At 29.9% G+C, this 13,240-nt stretch overlaps 5 protein-coding genes and 1 non-coding gene across 6 annotated transcripts; 3 read left to right on the forward strand and 3 right to left on the reverse strand.

The window, feature by feature from the left end:
• Positions 1–1,390: 1,390 nt before the first annotated feature.
• Positions 1,391–2,886, reverse strand: Tsp_01757 (hypothetical protein). Its single transcript, XM_003377468.1, has 6 exons — positions 2,748–2,886; positions 1,966–2,240; positions 1,828–1,918; positions 1,617–1,763; positions 1,513–1,557; positions 1,391–1,455 (listed from the first exon to the last, which is right to left on the reverse strand). The coding sequence occupies exons 1-6, from the start codon at positions 2,884–2,886 to the stop codon at positions 1,391–1,393; spliced, it is 762 nt and encodes a 253-aa protein (XP_003377516.1).
• Positions 2,887–3,486: 600 nt separating this feature from the next.
• Tsp_01756 (hypothetical protein) lies at positions 3,487–4,282 on the reverse strand. Its single transcript, XM_003377469.1, has 3 exons — positions 4,210–4,282; positions 3,947–4,131; positions 3,487–3,582 (listed from the first exon to the last, which is right to left on the reverse strand). The coding sequence occupies exons 1-3, from the start codon at positions 4,280–4,282 to the stop codon at positions 3,487–3,489; spliced, it is 354 nt and encodes a 117-aa protein (XP_003377517.1).
• A 526-nt stretch (positions 4,283–4,808) lies between these two features.
• Tsp_01755 lies at positions 4,809–4,882 on the forward strand. The gene has a single exon. It is a non-coding gene; the product is annotated as a tRNA-Thr (tRNA).
• Positions 4,883–6,404: 1,522 nt separating this feature from the next.
• Positions 6,405–9,442, forward strand: Tsp_01754 (tubulin-tyrosine ligase family protein). The gene is made up of 12 exons (XM_003377470.1): positions 6,405–6,555; positions 6,616–6,726; positions 6,789–6,865; positions 6,936–7,130; positions 7,540–7,622; positions 7,681–7,809; positions 7,920–8,018; positions 8,107–8,205; positions 8,344–8,592; positions 8,704–8,827; positions 9,079–9,295; positions 9,381–9,442. Exons 1-12 carry the CDS (start codon positions 6,405–6,407, stop codon positions 9,440–9,442), a joined length of 1,596 nt encoding a protein of 531 aa, XP_003377518.1.
• A 266-nt stretch (positions 9,443–9,708) lies between these two features.
• On the forward strand, positions 9,709–10,929 carry Tsp_01753 (hypothetical protein). The gene is made up of 4 exons (XM_003377471.1): positions 9,709–9,796; positions 10,074–10,177; positions 10,404–10,478; positions 10,834–10,929. Exons 1-4 carry the CDS (start codon positions 9,709–9,711, stop codon positions 10,927–10,929), a joined length of 363 nt encoding a protein of 120 aa, XP_003377519.1.
• A 1,368-nt stretch (positions 10,930–12,297) lies between these two features.
• Tsp_01752 (hypothetical protein) lies at positions 12,298–13,237 on the reverse strand. Its single transcript, XM_003377472.1, has 3 exons — positions 13,038–13,237; positions 12,692–12,761; positions 12,298–12,462 (listed from the first exon to the last, which is right to left on the reverse strand). Exons 1-3 carry the CDS (start codon positions 13,235–13,237, stop codon positions 12,298–12,300), a joined length of 435 nt encoding a protein of 144 aa, XP_003377520.1.
• Positions 13,238–13,240: the final 3 nt, after the last annotated feature.

Consider the following 13,240-nt stretch of genomic DNA (forward strand, 5'->3'; position numbering starts at 1 on the left):
CTTCCCGGGTTGTCTTCCAAAATTCCGAGTTACCCCATGAATTTTGTCGAAATTTTAGCCAACCCTCTCCATCTCTGGTTTACAAATATCCCTAACCTGCGTTACGGCGTAGTTTCCCCTCCTCGCTTTTTTTTACGCATGATTTCACGCATATGCCTTTGTCAAACATTCTTCGCTTTTCTCGTCACATCATTTAAATGAAGAAATGTATAATATTGATATTCTTACCAATACTTTTCCATGTGTTTATTTTGAAACAATCGCAAGGAATCATAAAGAAGTGCTCGTTTTCGTGCTGAAAAAATGGGTGGAGACGTGAGTTTTATATCAATGTGTAGAATATCGTGTTGCTCTGAAATCTATTATTTGTTTCAAAAATTTCGCAAAATCTGCTCTACAGGAAGAAAAAACTGAAAAATAGCAATTTTTTGACGTTAATTTTATTGCATTTATCGCCAATAAAAGGTTTTAAAATCATCAGAATTAAAAATAGTTTTATACAAACATATGCGGGATTTCTCGTACTATTTATTTAAATTAAATTCATGAAAATTAAACATATTTAGGCTTTTTACACGTTTTTTTAATATGCTGTGGATCCCACCCCAAGAATCCAACAACGTACTTTTCAGTTTTGCGATGTTCTACAGGCCGAACAAAAGTTTCTGTAACATTTCAATTGTTTTCAAAATATTGTTTGAAATGTAGTCAAAATATTGCTTGAAACGAGGCGTTGCAAAGCTTCAAACCATAAAAATGAAAATTGGTGGAGTGCATCCAGAACAAAACCCCCTGTGGTGTCATGCATCTCAACAATGTATCAAACGGTTAAAGAAATGGCGTATAGTGTTATTACATTTTGAATCATGGTTTTGTGTAAGGATATTTTTTTGAAGCGTACTGTTTTATCTCTGCTTTGTAGTTGGAATATTATTGTTGTAATTATAGTGGGAATTGCTTTAGGGCAATTAGAATAAGTGTGTCATTTTGTTTATGTGGCGGGAATATTTTTGATTTTTAATTTTACTTGATTATTGTTGATTTCGCAAGTGTTTAAGCAATTTCGAAATTATCCGGGATGATTGTCATTATGAATTTATTCTGCTCAATTTTCCGGCGTTAGTAATAGAGTTTTATTAAGTTATTTGTTAAAAAGGAAATGTTTTTTTTCAATATTTTTTGTACTAATTGCATTCATTGTACATTCAGTAATTGTGTATAATACTGTCTTCTGTAAGGAATGAACCACGGGATTTTTAATTACCATATTTTTCATTGTTGGAAAATTTTCCGTTTGCATTACATTAATGATCTGGAAAAAGTTTCAGTGTAATTTGATTAAGTAATTTCTTTGAATTTCTTGTATTAGCAGAGGTGTTTTGAGGAATCCTTACCGAACTCTTAATGGATTCACAAAAGATTCTTCACCTCCAGGCAAGACGCTTGTTTTAGTATCTAAAGATGCGCCGCTTTTAATATTTGCCTTTGTTGAATTGAAGACAAATTATTTACCGGAAATGATGACTGGTTCAATAATTACTGGTTGCAAAATTCGGCCTTAATTAGGAATAATAATAATATTCTTAAATGTGTTAAAAAAGTGATCATTATTTCACCTCGTAAACGTCCGCGTCTTCGTAAAGGCAAATTTCCTTCGCCAAGTACATCATATTCAGCAACAGAATTTTGCAACGCTGTCCTATCTTGGATATCTTCTGCGGGTCTGTGGATACGATTTCCATGTCTGTGAGGAACCATGTTCCCTACATTTGTCTTACATGATTTATTCAAAAGAATACATCATTTTCAATTATGATTTTTATATACCATTATCATTGTTATGACGACTAGGGAACATGTTTTTGAATGTTCCACATTGTATATTTTTCCTTATTACATCGATGGTAGAATCTACAGCCTGCAATAATTGATAATGAAGAAGAAAAAAACAAACAACAGTCTTACCTTCTGTATGGGATGTGAAATCACAGAAGGATCATTGCTTATGTGCATCCCTCGTAAACCTTTGTATTCATTATCAAGATGCTTCAGTCTGTTAGTAGCATCATCACAAATTATTGAATGAGCATCAGGATGTACTGCGTGTTCATTTGTTCTAATACTTCCGTCATTATTTCTATGTGCAGTTCTATGGCTGTTTGAAGAAGTGGCTGAGTGCTGATGTTGCTGTGCGCTCTGATTATAAGACGCGGTGGAATATTTTATTGTTGAAGAATGTTCTGCAAAAAATTGCTTTCAGTGTAAAAGCTCACATCAGTTAATTCAGTTCATTTCAATTTACATAAAAGGTGACTTGATAAAATGTTATTTTCTATTTTCTTATGTGAAATGCAGTGCAATTCCAAGTAATAAGATTTGCTGAATATATTTTAATGTTTGTCATTTTTAATTTTTGACACTACGGTGTTAATAAAGTTTTCTAATGAATAATTGCATTTAATTACATTTCTGTTCAACGTCCAGACAATTAAAGACAATTGAAGACAACCTTTTCATGTGTGCATTGTCATATATTTTCTCTTTCAAAAAATTTGGGTTAGTTTATTCTTCAGCATTGTTTCAATGAAAGAGAATAATTTTGAAATTTTTAACTAAAATCAAAAGCTTAGATTGCAATTTTATGCAATCTTTTAAAAAGATGTATAAATTTAAATAAAATGCGCATATTCATTAAATTAAAAGAAGGAAGCATGCCTAGGAAGCATAAACTGGCACAAAATGCATACCGGATGTTACGTGGTGATCAGCAGTTCTATTCGCCGTGTGCACATTAGCCAAAGTGAGTGGCAAAAAAATGCCTACAAAGCTTGGCAAAAAGAAAAAGTAGAAGTGGAAGAAAACTGTCAGCCTGCAAAAGTACTGCATGGGAAATAAAAACTTTTCACTCACTTTGAAGCCGTTTTATTGCTACAAAACTGTAGCCTGGGGAATTTTGCAAAAATTCCAGTCCCAGCTGTCAGTTTAGTTCTTCTAACTTGCCAACTTCGAGAGCAACCTGCTTCTTTTGTCAGCTGGCAAAGGATGTCTACGTTCTCCTATTTGTTGCTTTTAATAAACAGAAAAAAGATATTTCAGTTTATTAATTGCTTCATTTATTAAATTTGCCAAATTGCATGAAAGACAAATTCAATAATTGAGCAACTTTCTGCAAACAATTTCACATTTATTTGCACATATGCAAAAAGCAATTGCAATTTGCATATTATTCAAATTCTTTGAAAATTTGACCTTATTATTTTCATCTTTTTGTTATTTTCAATTCTAAATGAAATTTATAAACTTGTTGTTCACCTTAATTTGCATCAAAATACTCTTTATCGTTTTGTTGCATTATAAAATCCACTGCAATGAATAAATCATCTTTCAATTTGTTGCAATTTTATCCAAACAGTAAAATAAATTTATTTAAAAACAACAACAACCAATTTTTTCTCTGTATTATAAATTCTGCTTTTTTTTGAAATTTCATCCCAACAACAATGGATGCTGACCAGCAAATATTTGCAGCAATTTATGGCAACGCTCTTGTGCAATTATGTGCGGTATCATGGTATCGCTCATCTAAAATAAAAAATAAATTTTTATTTCTATTTTTAAATTTAAGATGTTTATCTTGTTAAAAAATATACTCAGAAAATTCACCTTTATCAAGCACTGATGTTTGTTACAATGTCTACAATAGCTAAAGTTGCTTTTTCTTCTTTTTCCATAATAAATGCATTTCTCTTTGCATTGCATTTCATGCAGATCAGTTATTTCATGCAACAGTAGCTTGCAAAAAAATAACTGCTTGGTGTTCAACTTTGAATATTATTTAAATTTTTTTTTTGGTTGAAAAATAATATTTACTCAGTAAATGCAACTTGATTAAATTTTACATTTGTGCAAGCTTAAAATTTTTTTAATCACTAATTTTTTATATTACCAAAGAAAGTTGTTGCATGGCATCTACAAAAGCGCAGCGCAAGTTCAAAGGCAGACGAGTGAAGTCGGATATTTCCAAATATTGTGCGGCAAGGTGGCCTACTGTTGAACACGGATTGAACGGGGTGATGTAAGCAGGGTGTATGTGTGGCACTTTAAACCACTTGATGCCACGTTCGACAACTTCTGCTCATGAAAGAAACGCCAACGATAAAGGCAAAATATGCATGTATAATTTCATTTTTAATTCTTTACCAAAAATACCAGGGTTGTAGAGGGGAGTCAAAATAGAACTGTCGCAGTCGTGGATGATGAAAAAGACGAACGCCATGCACATTTTCTTAAAAGCACCTTTATCCATAAAGAGATGAAATCTACGGATGTTGTTGTGACAGTTGACGCTTCTTGGTCTTCAAAATTAGCCTGTCAGCGTTGATGATTGATTTCTGGAAAAGAAAAATTGTGAAAATCTTGCTTCTTATCAAGCAATCTAAACCCGTTTCAACGATGTCATTAGTAAAAAGCAAATTTAGAAACGACGTACTGACCGGAGGAAACAAACATCAAAACGCACTTATAAATGTCAACAATAAATCAATTTTCATATGAAAGTAATGCTTTCAAAACATCCACTTTTCTTTTTTTTCTTAAATTTTGAACCTGTTTAAACAACACTTTAACACATTTTTGTATCAAAGTTTATTTTTTTATTGTTATTCTTAAAATGATTACTGAGCAGTTTATAAATTATTAAAAGTAATATAACGCATTTATTCAATTTAAAAATACTTTCATCGAAAAAAATTTATGAAAAATTAAATTCTTGTAGTTTATATTAAAAAAAATAAAAATTACTAACATGTGGCTCCATAGCTCAGTTGGTTAGAGCGCCAGTCTAGTAAACTGGAGGTCGCGAGTTCGAGTCTCGCTGGAGCCTAACTCTTTTTCCTTTCTTACATATCAGTTCATAAACTTCAATTCGCAGTTGTATTTTTTAATTAAAAACCCTTTCACTCACGAAACCAATTAATTTTAAATAATATGCATAATAGCAATTCAAGTGAAAAAAGAAAAAAGACTTCTTTGTTGTTTATCTTTCAACGCATTATTTTGAAAAATTATATATAAACATGCACAATTTTTTGGAATTAATATCAATGTAATTTAACAAGACTGTCAATATCAACGATGCTGTTTCATTTCATAATGTTTTTACATGGCTATGCTGGTAATTGAAGTTATGTATTGTATACAGGTATAGCATAATTAAATCTTAAAAAAATATATGTATAACTGTTGCATATGAGAAGTTGATACAGTTATTTATGAAAAGTAAAATAGAAAAAAGTTATGCAAGATATTTATTTAGAGGTCGTAATGAGTGTTCACAACATAAATAAATAAAACTTGATTGAAAGTCAGTTTGGTTTACTGTAAATGTACTCTAAGAATTGTTGGATTGGTAGATTTGTATGTAAGATTTTCAATTGTAATTTAATAGTTGTATTAATATTTAAAATGTATGGAAATGTTGTTTACATTTGTTGAGAATGAGAATACAATTTGAGAAGTTAGCATGCATATTTTAGTTAATTTCTTCGCTTATTTATATATAAATTGATTATAAATCTAATTATTAATATATTCACAATATAATATAAGTATATATATATTGCGTTAAATGTGTAAAGTATTTATATTTACTTCATGCAATGCTTAAAGTATGTTGTGTAAAAACTGTTGTATACGGTATACTACTATAGTTGATGGTTTATTGTTTTTTGTGTTTACGCTGTGCTTGTGTCATTTTTATTTCGAGGAAATATACAAATTCTAAACTACATAAAATATTAATTTTGTATTTATTGTTTTTTACATTTTATTATTTTAAAGTTTGTTTTTTCATAGATTATTGTTTTTTAACTTTGTGACAAATTGTTTGTTGGCATCATTTTTGTTACAGATTTGAAAATTATTTCTTACCATCATTTTATCATCATATCATAAAAATTACTAATATTATCACGTTAATAAAGTTATTCTTAATTAAATAGTGATGGCAGAAGTTGTACCTGCTCCAGGTGATATATTTTTTTTGGAGAAAGAATACGCTCTCAAGAAAGCACATGAAGTTGCAGTGAACAATGAATATGGTTTAACATACGACGCTGAAAGTCACTCTGACGATGAGTAGCGCATTCTTTTGTTTTATTTTTATTCTTAGTAAAATAGTTGTAAATTTATACATTTATTAAAAAAATCCTTTTTATTATCAGACATTAATAAATTATTATTTTTTGATATTGAAGTTTGTTTAGTCATAATAATATTGTTTTAGTTGTATAAATTATGTCAATTAATTTTCCTTTTAATAGTCGCTCGTATTGTTAATTTATTAAGAGTTGGTAAATAATTATTTATAACTGTGTTTTTTTACAATTTAATGTGACATTACTTTCATGTTAAGCAGGAATTCTAGTGATTGTTGCAATTCTTCATTTTATTCGTGTGCTGAAAATGGTTCGCCTATATTCCCATTGCTACGAAAAAGCCGATTTTCATTTTTGCCATCTACTGTGAATTTTAGACTTGAAATAACAGAAGTTCCAAGTATGAGCAAGCTTTAATTTTGTTATTTTTTTCTTGAATGAATATAAATTTTTGTTGCAGTTCCTAAACCGAAATGGGATATTCGAAAGAAGATGCTTTGGAGTAATAATTCAATTTTGCCGAAAGTTTTGAGAAAAATGCTCATAAATCATCACTTTCGTATTGTTAAAAGTAAAATGTTTCTTACTTTGATTCTTCACATGTTGAAGCTTAAATTAGATCGGCTTATTTAGCTGACAAACGCTGGCTCGGCTACTGGGGAAGCCATTTGAAAACGATTGATTATGTGAAAATATTGCCATTTCAAAAGGTAATTTTTGGATTGATGTATTTCAATTGGTTCGTTAGTTGGCATGTATTTGAAATACAAGTGTATTCAGGTGAATCACTTTCCTGGAAATCATAATTTTGGCCGAAAAGATCGACTGGCGAAAAATATACGTGAATTAGCTGCCCAGTGGCCGAAAGAGCACTTCGACTTCATGCCAGAAACATTCATACTGCCACGTGAAGCTAACACGTTGAAATCGATGATGAATTCAGAATTGTCATCTGAATTTATCATTCTCAAGCCTGTATGTTTAATATTTTTTACATTGAAATTTATTATAAAATGTTATGACAAAAAAAATAATTGTTAATGTTTCATTTAGTTAAATGCTTGTAGTGTGTCAGGATCAGTTTGTAACTTGCAAAAGTAAGATATGAAGAATATGTTATTGATGGAATGTTGTAGTTTTTCTGATGTTTCACAATATATATGATTTATATGTATCCATTTTTCAGTTGATCGTAAAACAGATTTATTAAGTTGAGAAAAAGTATATGGTAGAAAAATGAAAAGCAGGTTATAATAAATTGTTGTTTAAAATAAATTGAAATGAATTTAAAATTAGAATATTAAAGTAAAAAGTTTGTTTTATTTTAGTTTTGCTTCGCATAACTATATTTTATTTTTCAACTAAGAACTTTGTCAAATTTTAGCCTGGCTCAGCTCGCGGAATTGGTATCAAAGTTATTAATAAGACGAAAAACATTCCGATCAATGAGAATTTGGTTGCTCAGAAGTAGACTTGTTTATTTTTTCACTATTATTTTAAACACACTTTGTTCTATAATTCATAGGTACATCCGAAATCCGTACCTTATCAATGGATACAAATTTGATTTGCGATTTTACGTATTGGTTACAAGCTTTCATCCGCTTCGTATATATTTATACAATGAAGGCATTGTTCGCTTTGCCGGTTGCAAGTTAGATAGTTGTTTTTTTTAATTATTTTGGTTTATTCATAAATAACATACTTTCATTATCACTGGATAGTTAGTTGTATTGCTTTTTATTACAAAGTGAATATTTGTAGATATGATGACAGTGAAGAAAGTTTGAAGAATGACTACATCCATTTGACAAACTTTAGCATTAATAAAAATGCTAATCCCGACGACCGAACACTGTCAATGTCTGATTTGAAATGGTCAGTATTCATTGATTTCTTTTTAATATTGACATTTAAATCTTGGTCTTTGTTAACAAACATTCTTGTTTAGGTCATTTAGCAAATTTATCGATTACATTAAACAAGACGGTGCCGATGTCAACCATTTAATGACCGACATTATAGATATTATTTTGAAAACGATGATTAGGTAATTGTATTAATAATATTTATTTGATAATTACGAAGTAAGAGTATTTTTTTTAACAAGTAAACTTATCATGATGTTACTTTATTGAATATTTTAAGAATTAAAATAGTAAATATAATAATTGCTTTATGTTTTGAGCTGTGAACGTGAATTACGCAGAACAATCGACGCTTATTGCCCAATGCCTTTTGTTGCTTATGAACTTTACGGTTTCGACATTTTGTTGGACAGTGATCTGCAACCATGGTTGCTTGAAGTGAACATTTCACCAAGTGTCCGATGCGTTACTGAAGTAGACAAAGAAGTCAAACTTCCGCTTCTTCGAGATGTGCTAAATTTAGCCGGCGTTTCCATACCAACAGATGAATTTTATGAAAAAGCCAAACCGTACAAATGGTATATACATATATATATATGTTGAAATTTTCACTTTTTTCATGCAGTGTATTTATTAAACATGAATATTGGTGAAATTGGATTAATATTTCATAATTTCAGGTTATGCACAGAAGCGAAACGCCACTGCTTTAATTTGCATGTCAAGCCGAACAAGCAGAACTGCTGCACTGAACACATTTTGAGCAAAAGTTTGTGGGCAGAAAAGCAATTCGTTTGTTTTCAGGTTTGTATTGTACATTCAATTTATAGACTTATTAATTGAAATAGGTTTTTACAACTGATAACTTGCCACTGTTGTCATACAACTTTGAATGTTGTTATAGCTTGTATAAATTCTGAAAGTTTTCAGAAAAAAATACTTTCCCATTGATCAATTGATTGAACAGATGAATGAATAATTGAAAATGATATTGTGTATATATTTTGTACGTATGGAGGTTGTAAATGAAAGTTTTGAAGATTGATTTCATTCAGAAACTGGACGAAAATATACTCGATGATTTGACACCGTACGAAGCTAGTCATTTGCTTGAAATGGAAGATGAATACGATCGACGAGGTGGTTTTGTCCGTTTGATGCCTTCCACATTTTCACATGCCTATTTGAAGTACGTCTCAGTTGGAGTTCCGCGTTATTTAAATTTAATGCAGCATACTTGGATCCAAAAGTACGGCGAAAATCGAGAAGCCGGTAAGCAGTATATTTTACAAGACATTATTTTAAGTTTTTTTTTTCTTCTTCTACGATGTGTAATTTTACCTTTTTCTTTTTTGAGGATGTGCCTTTTTGGAAAATATTGGCGCTGCGATGTTTGGAAAACACTTTGCTAATCAATAATTATTTTGAAATTTATAATTTTTTAATTGATTTTGATTTCCTTCTTATGACAATTTTTTGTACTTCATTATGATTATCGTTCATTCAATAGCAGCTTTTTTTGTTCATGAAATCAACTGAATAAATTTTTTATTTGTTAGCGTTTTGATGGAAATGCTGAAAACAATGTACAAGTATTGTGTGTATGAATAAAATATTTTAAACAGTATTGATCGATTGCTGAATTTTGTGCAAAGCGAGTGCTGTGTTTTAGTCTCATGATATTTATGAATGAATGTAAAAGAAGTACTGTTGATAGGAATTCGAATTGTTTGTCGCATCAACAAAATTGTAATAGATCTAATGTGAATTATGGTTTTTCCTTTATATGCAAATTCTGTTTTTCGCTTATTATATTTTCTTTTTTTTTAATTTCACCTTTGCTATGGTTTGCATTATTTACTGGCAATTGCACTAGCATTAGAAATGTAGATTTGCATTAGCAATTGAAATGGTAATTTTCTTTTTGCAACTTATCAAATCTATTAGCACAAATAAGTAGACAAGATTGTAAATTTGAGATTTTAATTTTCAAATTGTAAACCTTGTATGTCAGATATATTAATATCTTGAATAAAAATTGAACTTTTAGCAATATTCTCAAATTTGTGTATTTTTGAAAATTGGATACAATTTACACAAGTCTTTGATAAACAGTCTTCTGAACTTGATGTGCATGCAATTCAATCGCAACGCGTAATGCAATTTTGTCGAAAACTCTATCACTCGAAGCAGTAGAAAGATAACGATTTAATTACTTGTTCAAATTTTAATCATCAACTTATTGAACTTAATTCTCCCACCGGTTGTGTTCGTACAATGTCAACAATATTTTAATCTTAATCCATGGGTTTAATAATTTACAAAAAATACTTAATATAAAATTATCTGCCTGCTTATTTATTTATTTATTTATTTACAGTTGTACACTGTGCAGTGTAATAATGATGATGCACGCGTTCAATGTCGATTTTTATTTATTTATTTGAATAGAAAAGTATGAAATTGGTAATACAGTAAGAAAGAAGCATTTTAATTAGGGAAAAATCGAATACAGAAGTAGAAAAATCCAACATTAAGATAGAAATAATTTCAATTTGCTTTGTTTAAAAATGCATTTATTTATGTTTGAAAAATAAAAGTTTTTGAATAAATTGAAATATTGAAAAATATGACTTTTTGCGACGATCATTGGATGCTTTCAGTTTTAGCTAATTTAGGTTCGATTGTGATATTTGTCAATAGAGCAAATATTTATCATTTCCATTTGCATTGCGTTGCATTGCATTGATCTGCGCGCGCATGTAAAGCGTTTGTTTGTTGTTTCGTTCAATTTGGCAAATAATTTACAGCAAGCAACGGTATATTTTCACGAATGCATCCATGCACACATCCATCTTGGCTTGTTAACTATAACAAGATGTGAACATTCCATTCGTGCATTTTAATAATTGACAAGCATGATAAGCAACTGAGGGACAATTCTATTCAAAGTAGTGGTGCTTTTGGTTTTTGATCAATAGGACTCTCCCGAGGCGATCGGCTTTTCATTACTGTTGCTTGAAATGGAAATGTTTCAAATTTGGTCGATTTGCTCACCGTTGGTGGTCGAAATTTTCAACAATAAAATCCAGCATGGCAAATTTGTTCGTTGATCAGAAAATTATGATTTCTAATTGCATCATTTTCCCAATTACAACTTGTTGAACATATTATTCGATTAATTACAATCAAGAGCTTCAACTTTTGTTCTATTTCAATTGTTTTGATTTTCCATTGCTCATATCCATTGGAATAAATCAAAAAGATGATATTTATCTTTTTGAAATTATAAAATCCCTTCATTGTTGAATAATAAACAGTATATAATAATGATGAAAAATATTTAAGAAAACAAAATGAATGAATAGAGATTGTTTAAGCTTCATTTCTTCAAGATTGAAAAATGAGAAAACAAAAACGTGATTGTGTATAGAAAACGTCAGCTGCTAACAAGCGGAAATGGTGGAACTACTTGCAATATCGGCATTGCTTTGATATCCAGTCAGCTGTTCCACGTCAAAGATGACTAAAATTAATCATCGTCCACATTTGCCAGCTATACCGACGCCAAAAAGCGAATCATATGACCGACGGTAGCATTTGGCCAACAGCAGCCACTCAACCAACTAAATAGCAAACTCGAAGAAGCGGATGCGACATCTAGCAAGCAGGATGTTCTTCTTCTTCAAATGAGCACACAAATATTAAAAATCAACAATGAAAAATAACAATAAATATTATATTATAGGTGTTTTTTTCTCTCTTCATATTGAAAATATCTATTCAAACTTATCTTATTAAAAATGGAAATTCCAGGTGATGATGAATCATAATGGAGAAAAAAGTTTTTACAATTTTGAAAAATAAAAATGAATGCGAAATGATAATTTTCCATTTATTATTCAACTAGATTAATTATCTTCTTTAATAAATCAAAGTTTCGTATATATATATATATATATATATATATATATATATATTGTATTATTGGTGATTTATTCATTTCTGACTAATTCTGCCAAAGGAAATGAATTATGATCAATCACAGGAAGAGATGAATAAGCTGGTCGATGTTGTTATTAATAAGATTAGCATTTGTGTAAAATATTGAAAAGATCCCAAGAATAATAATAAATATTACACGAAACATGCTGCAGTTGCGATTTTTGTTATCATTATTCAATTGAACAAATAAGCATGAAACAGTTTTCCCCAAAAAACTTCCATTCTAATTTTGTTTCTCTTTATGTTTTTTTTTTGTTTTACTTAAACATTCAAAACTGCCCCTGACTTGTTGCAAAGAATGCCAAGCAACATTCCTCCAAACAAGCAAGCTGGCAAGCGTAAGAAGATGTTTGCACTTGTGCACCAACGTAAGACGGAAATAAAACATCCAACCAGTTCAAAATCACACATTCAGGCAAATAGCACTGTTCTTGCTGTGTTTAAAATTTCTCAAGATCATTTCATGAGATCATTTCATAATTTCTAAAAATAAAAAACAATCATTCGATAATTAATTGTGATTTATACAATTAATTAATCAATTGTTGAAAATGTTCAAAAAATTTGTTAAAAAATTATTCTCTTGATAATCTTCAAAAGTTTCGACAATACTGTCGTTTTTATTATTTTAAAATTACAATTTTTTCAAAAAAAGAAAAAAACATAACAATAAAGTTTATAAAACATGATTGTTGTTAATTCAACAACAGTATATCTGGTCTGCGTCAGGAAGCTCAACTTGCAGATATAACAATTTTTCAAATTGTCCCGATTCAAATTTGGCCAAAACAGTATATAAGCACATCTTTCAATGATCAATTCCAAATTCCACTGCTTGGTTGAGATGAAATTTTTGCATAAATATTCCCACTCCTTGCATCAACATGCCTCGCTTTTCACTTTCACCCTTGCGAGTATATTTATTGTACAAAAAAATTTTAAAAAAATTAATGCAGAAACTTTTATTTTTTCAAGAAAAATTTTAAAATTCGAAATTATCAAAAAAAACGAAGACGAAGGTTGTGGCTTCAAATGTTGAAACGTTGGAAATGATTTACAAATGTTGATCATAGAATATGGAAAAGCGGCTTTTTTGTCAACAAGTGTTTGTGTAATGTCGGTTGAAAAAGTCGAACAGATGAATAATGTGCTGAAAAGTGGTGGTGAAGAAAATTTGCATGCGAATTGAATTCTTATTTTCAGGTACATTAT

Source organism: Trichinella spiralis (genome assembly GCF_000181795.1).
Source record: "Trichinella spiralis strain ISS 195 chromosome Unknown Scfld4, whole genome shotgun sequence".
Lineage (NCBI taxonomy): Eukaryota > Metazoa > Nematoda > Enoplea > Trichinellida > Trichinellidae > Trichinella > Trichinella spiralis.

What these genes read in the sequence shown, in the direction of transcription:
- Tsp_01756 (XM_003377469.1), bottom strand. Translation starts at nt 4,282, where the DNA reads ATGTGCATGGCGTTCGTCTTTTTCATCATCCACGACTGCGACAGTTCT. An exon ending in GACTCCCCTCTACAACCCTG is followed by an intron (nt 4,132 to 4,209) that starts GTATTTTTGGTA and finishes TTTCATGAGCAG; the next exon opens with AAGTTGTCGAACGTGGCATC. An exon ending in CCATGCAACAACTTTCTTTG is followed by an intron (nt 3,583 to 3,946) that starts GTAATATAAAAA and finishes TTTTTATTTTAG; the next exon opens with ATGAGCGATACCATGATACC.
- Tsp_01752 (XM_003377472.1), bottom strand. Translation starts at nt 13,237, where the DNA reads ATGTACCTGAAAATAAGAATTCAATTCGCATGCAAATTTTCTTCACCA. An exon ending in AAGCCACAACCTTCGTCTTC is followed by an intron (nt 12,762 to 13,037) that starts GTTTTTTTTGAT and finishes CTGCAAGTTGAG; the next exon opens with CTTCCTGACGCAGACCAGAT. An exon ending in TTTATAAACTTTATTGTTAT is followed by an intron (nt 12,463 to 12,691) that starts GTTTTTTTCTTT and finishes TTTTAAACACAG; the next exon opens with CAAGAACAGTGCTATTTGCC.
- Tsp_01753 (XM_003377471.1), top strand. Translation starts at nt 9,709, where the DNA reads ATGAATGAATGTAAAAGAAGTACTGTTGATAGGAATTCGAATTGTTTG. An exon ending in TAGATCTAATGTGAATTATG is followed by an intron (nt 9,797 to 10,073) that starts GTTTTTCCTTTA and finishes TTGAACTTTTAG; the next exon opens with CAATATTCTCAAATTTGTGT. An exon ending in TTATTTATTTGAATAGAAAA is followed by an intron (nt 10,479 to 10,833) that starts GTATGAAATTGG and finishes AATAATTTACAG; the next exon opens with CAAGCAACGGTATATTTTCA.
- Tsp_01754 (XM_003377470.1), top strand. Translation starts at nt 6,405, where the DNA reads ATGTTAAGCAGGAATTCTAGTGATTGTTGCAATTCTTCATTTTATTCG. An exon ending in AAATATTGCCATTTCAAAAG is followed by an intron (nt 6,866 to 6,935) that starts GTAATTTTTGGA and finishes AAGTGTATTCAG; the next exon opens with GTGAATCACTTTCCTGGAAA. An exon ending in ATTTTGAAAACGATGATTAG is followed by an intron (nt 8,206 to 8,343) that starts GTAATTGTATTA and finishes TTATGTTTTGAG; the next exon opens with CTGTGAACGTGAATTACGCA.
- Tsp_01757 (XM_003377468.1), bottom strand. Translation starts at nt 2,886, where the DNA reads ATGCAGTACTTTTGCAGGCTGACAGTTTTCTTCCACTTCTACTTTTTC. An exon ending in AAGACGCGGACGTTTACGAG is followed by an intron (nt 1,558 to 1,616) that starts GTGAAATAATGA and finishes TTCCTAATTAAG; the next exon opens with GCCGAATTTTGCAACCAGTA. An exon ending in TGAACCAGTCATCATTTCCG is followed by an intron (nt 1,456 to 1,512) that starts GTAAATAATTTG and finishes GCGCATCTTTAG; the next exon opens with ATACTAAAACAAGCGTCTTG.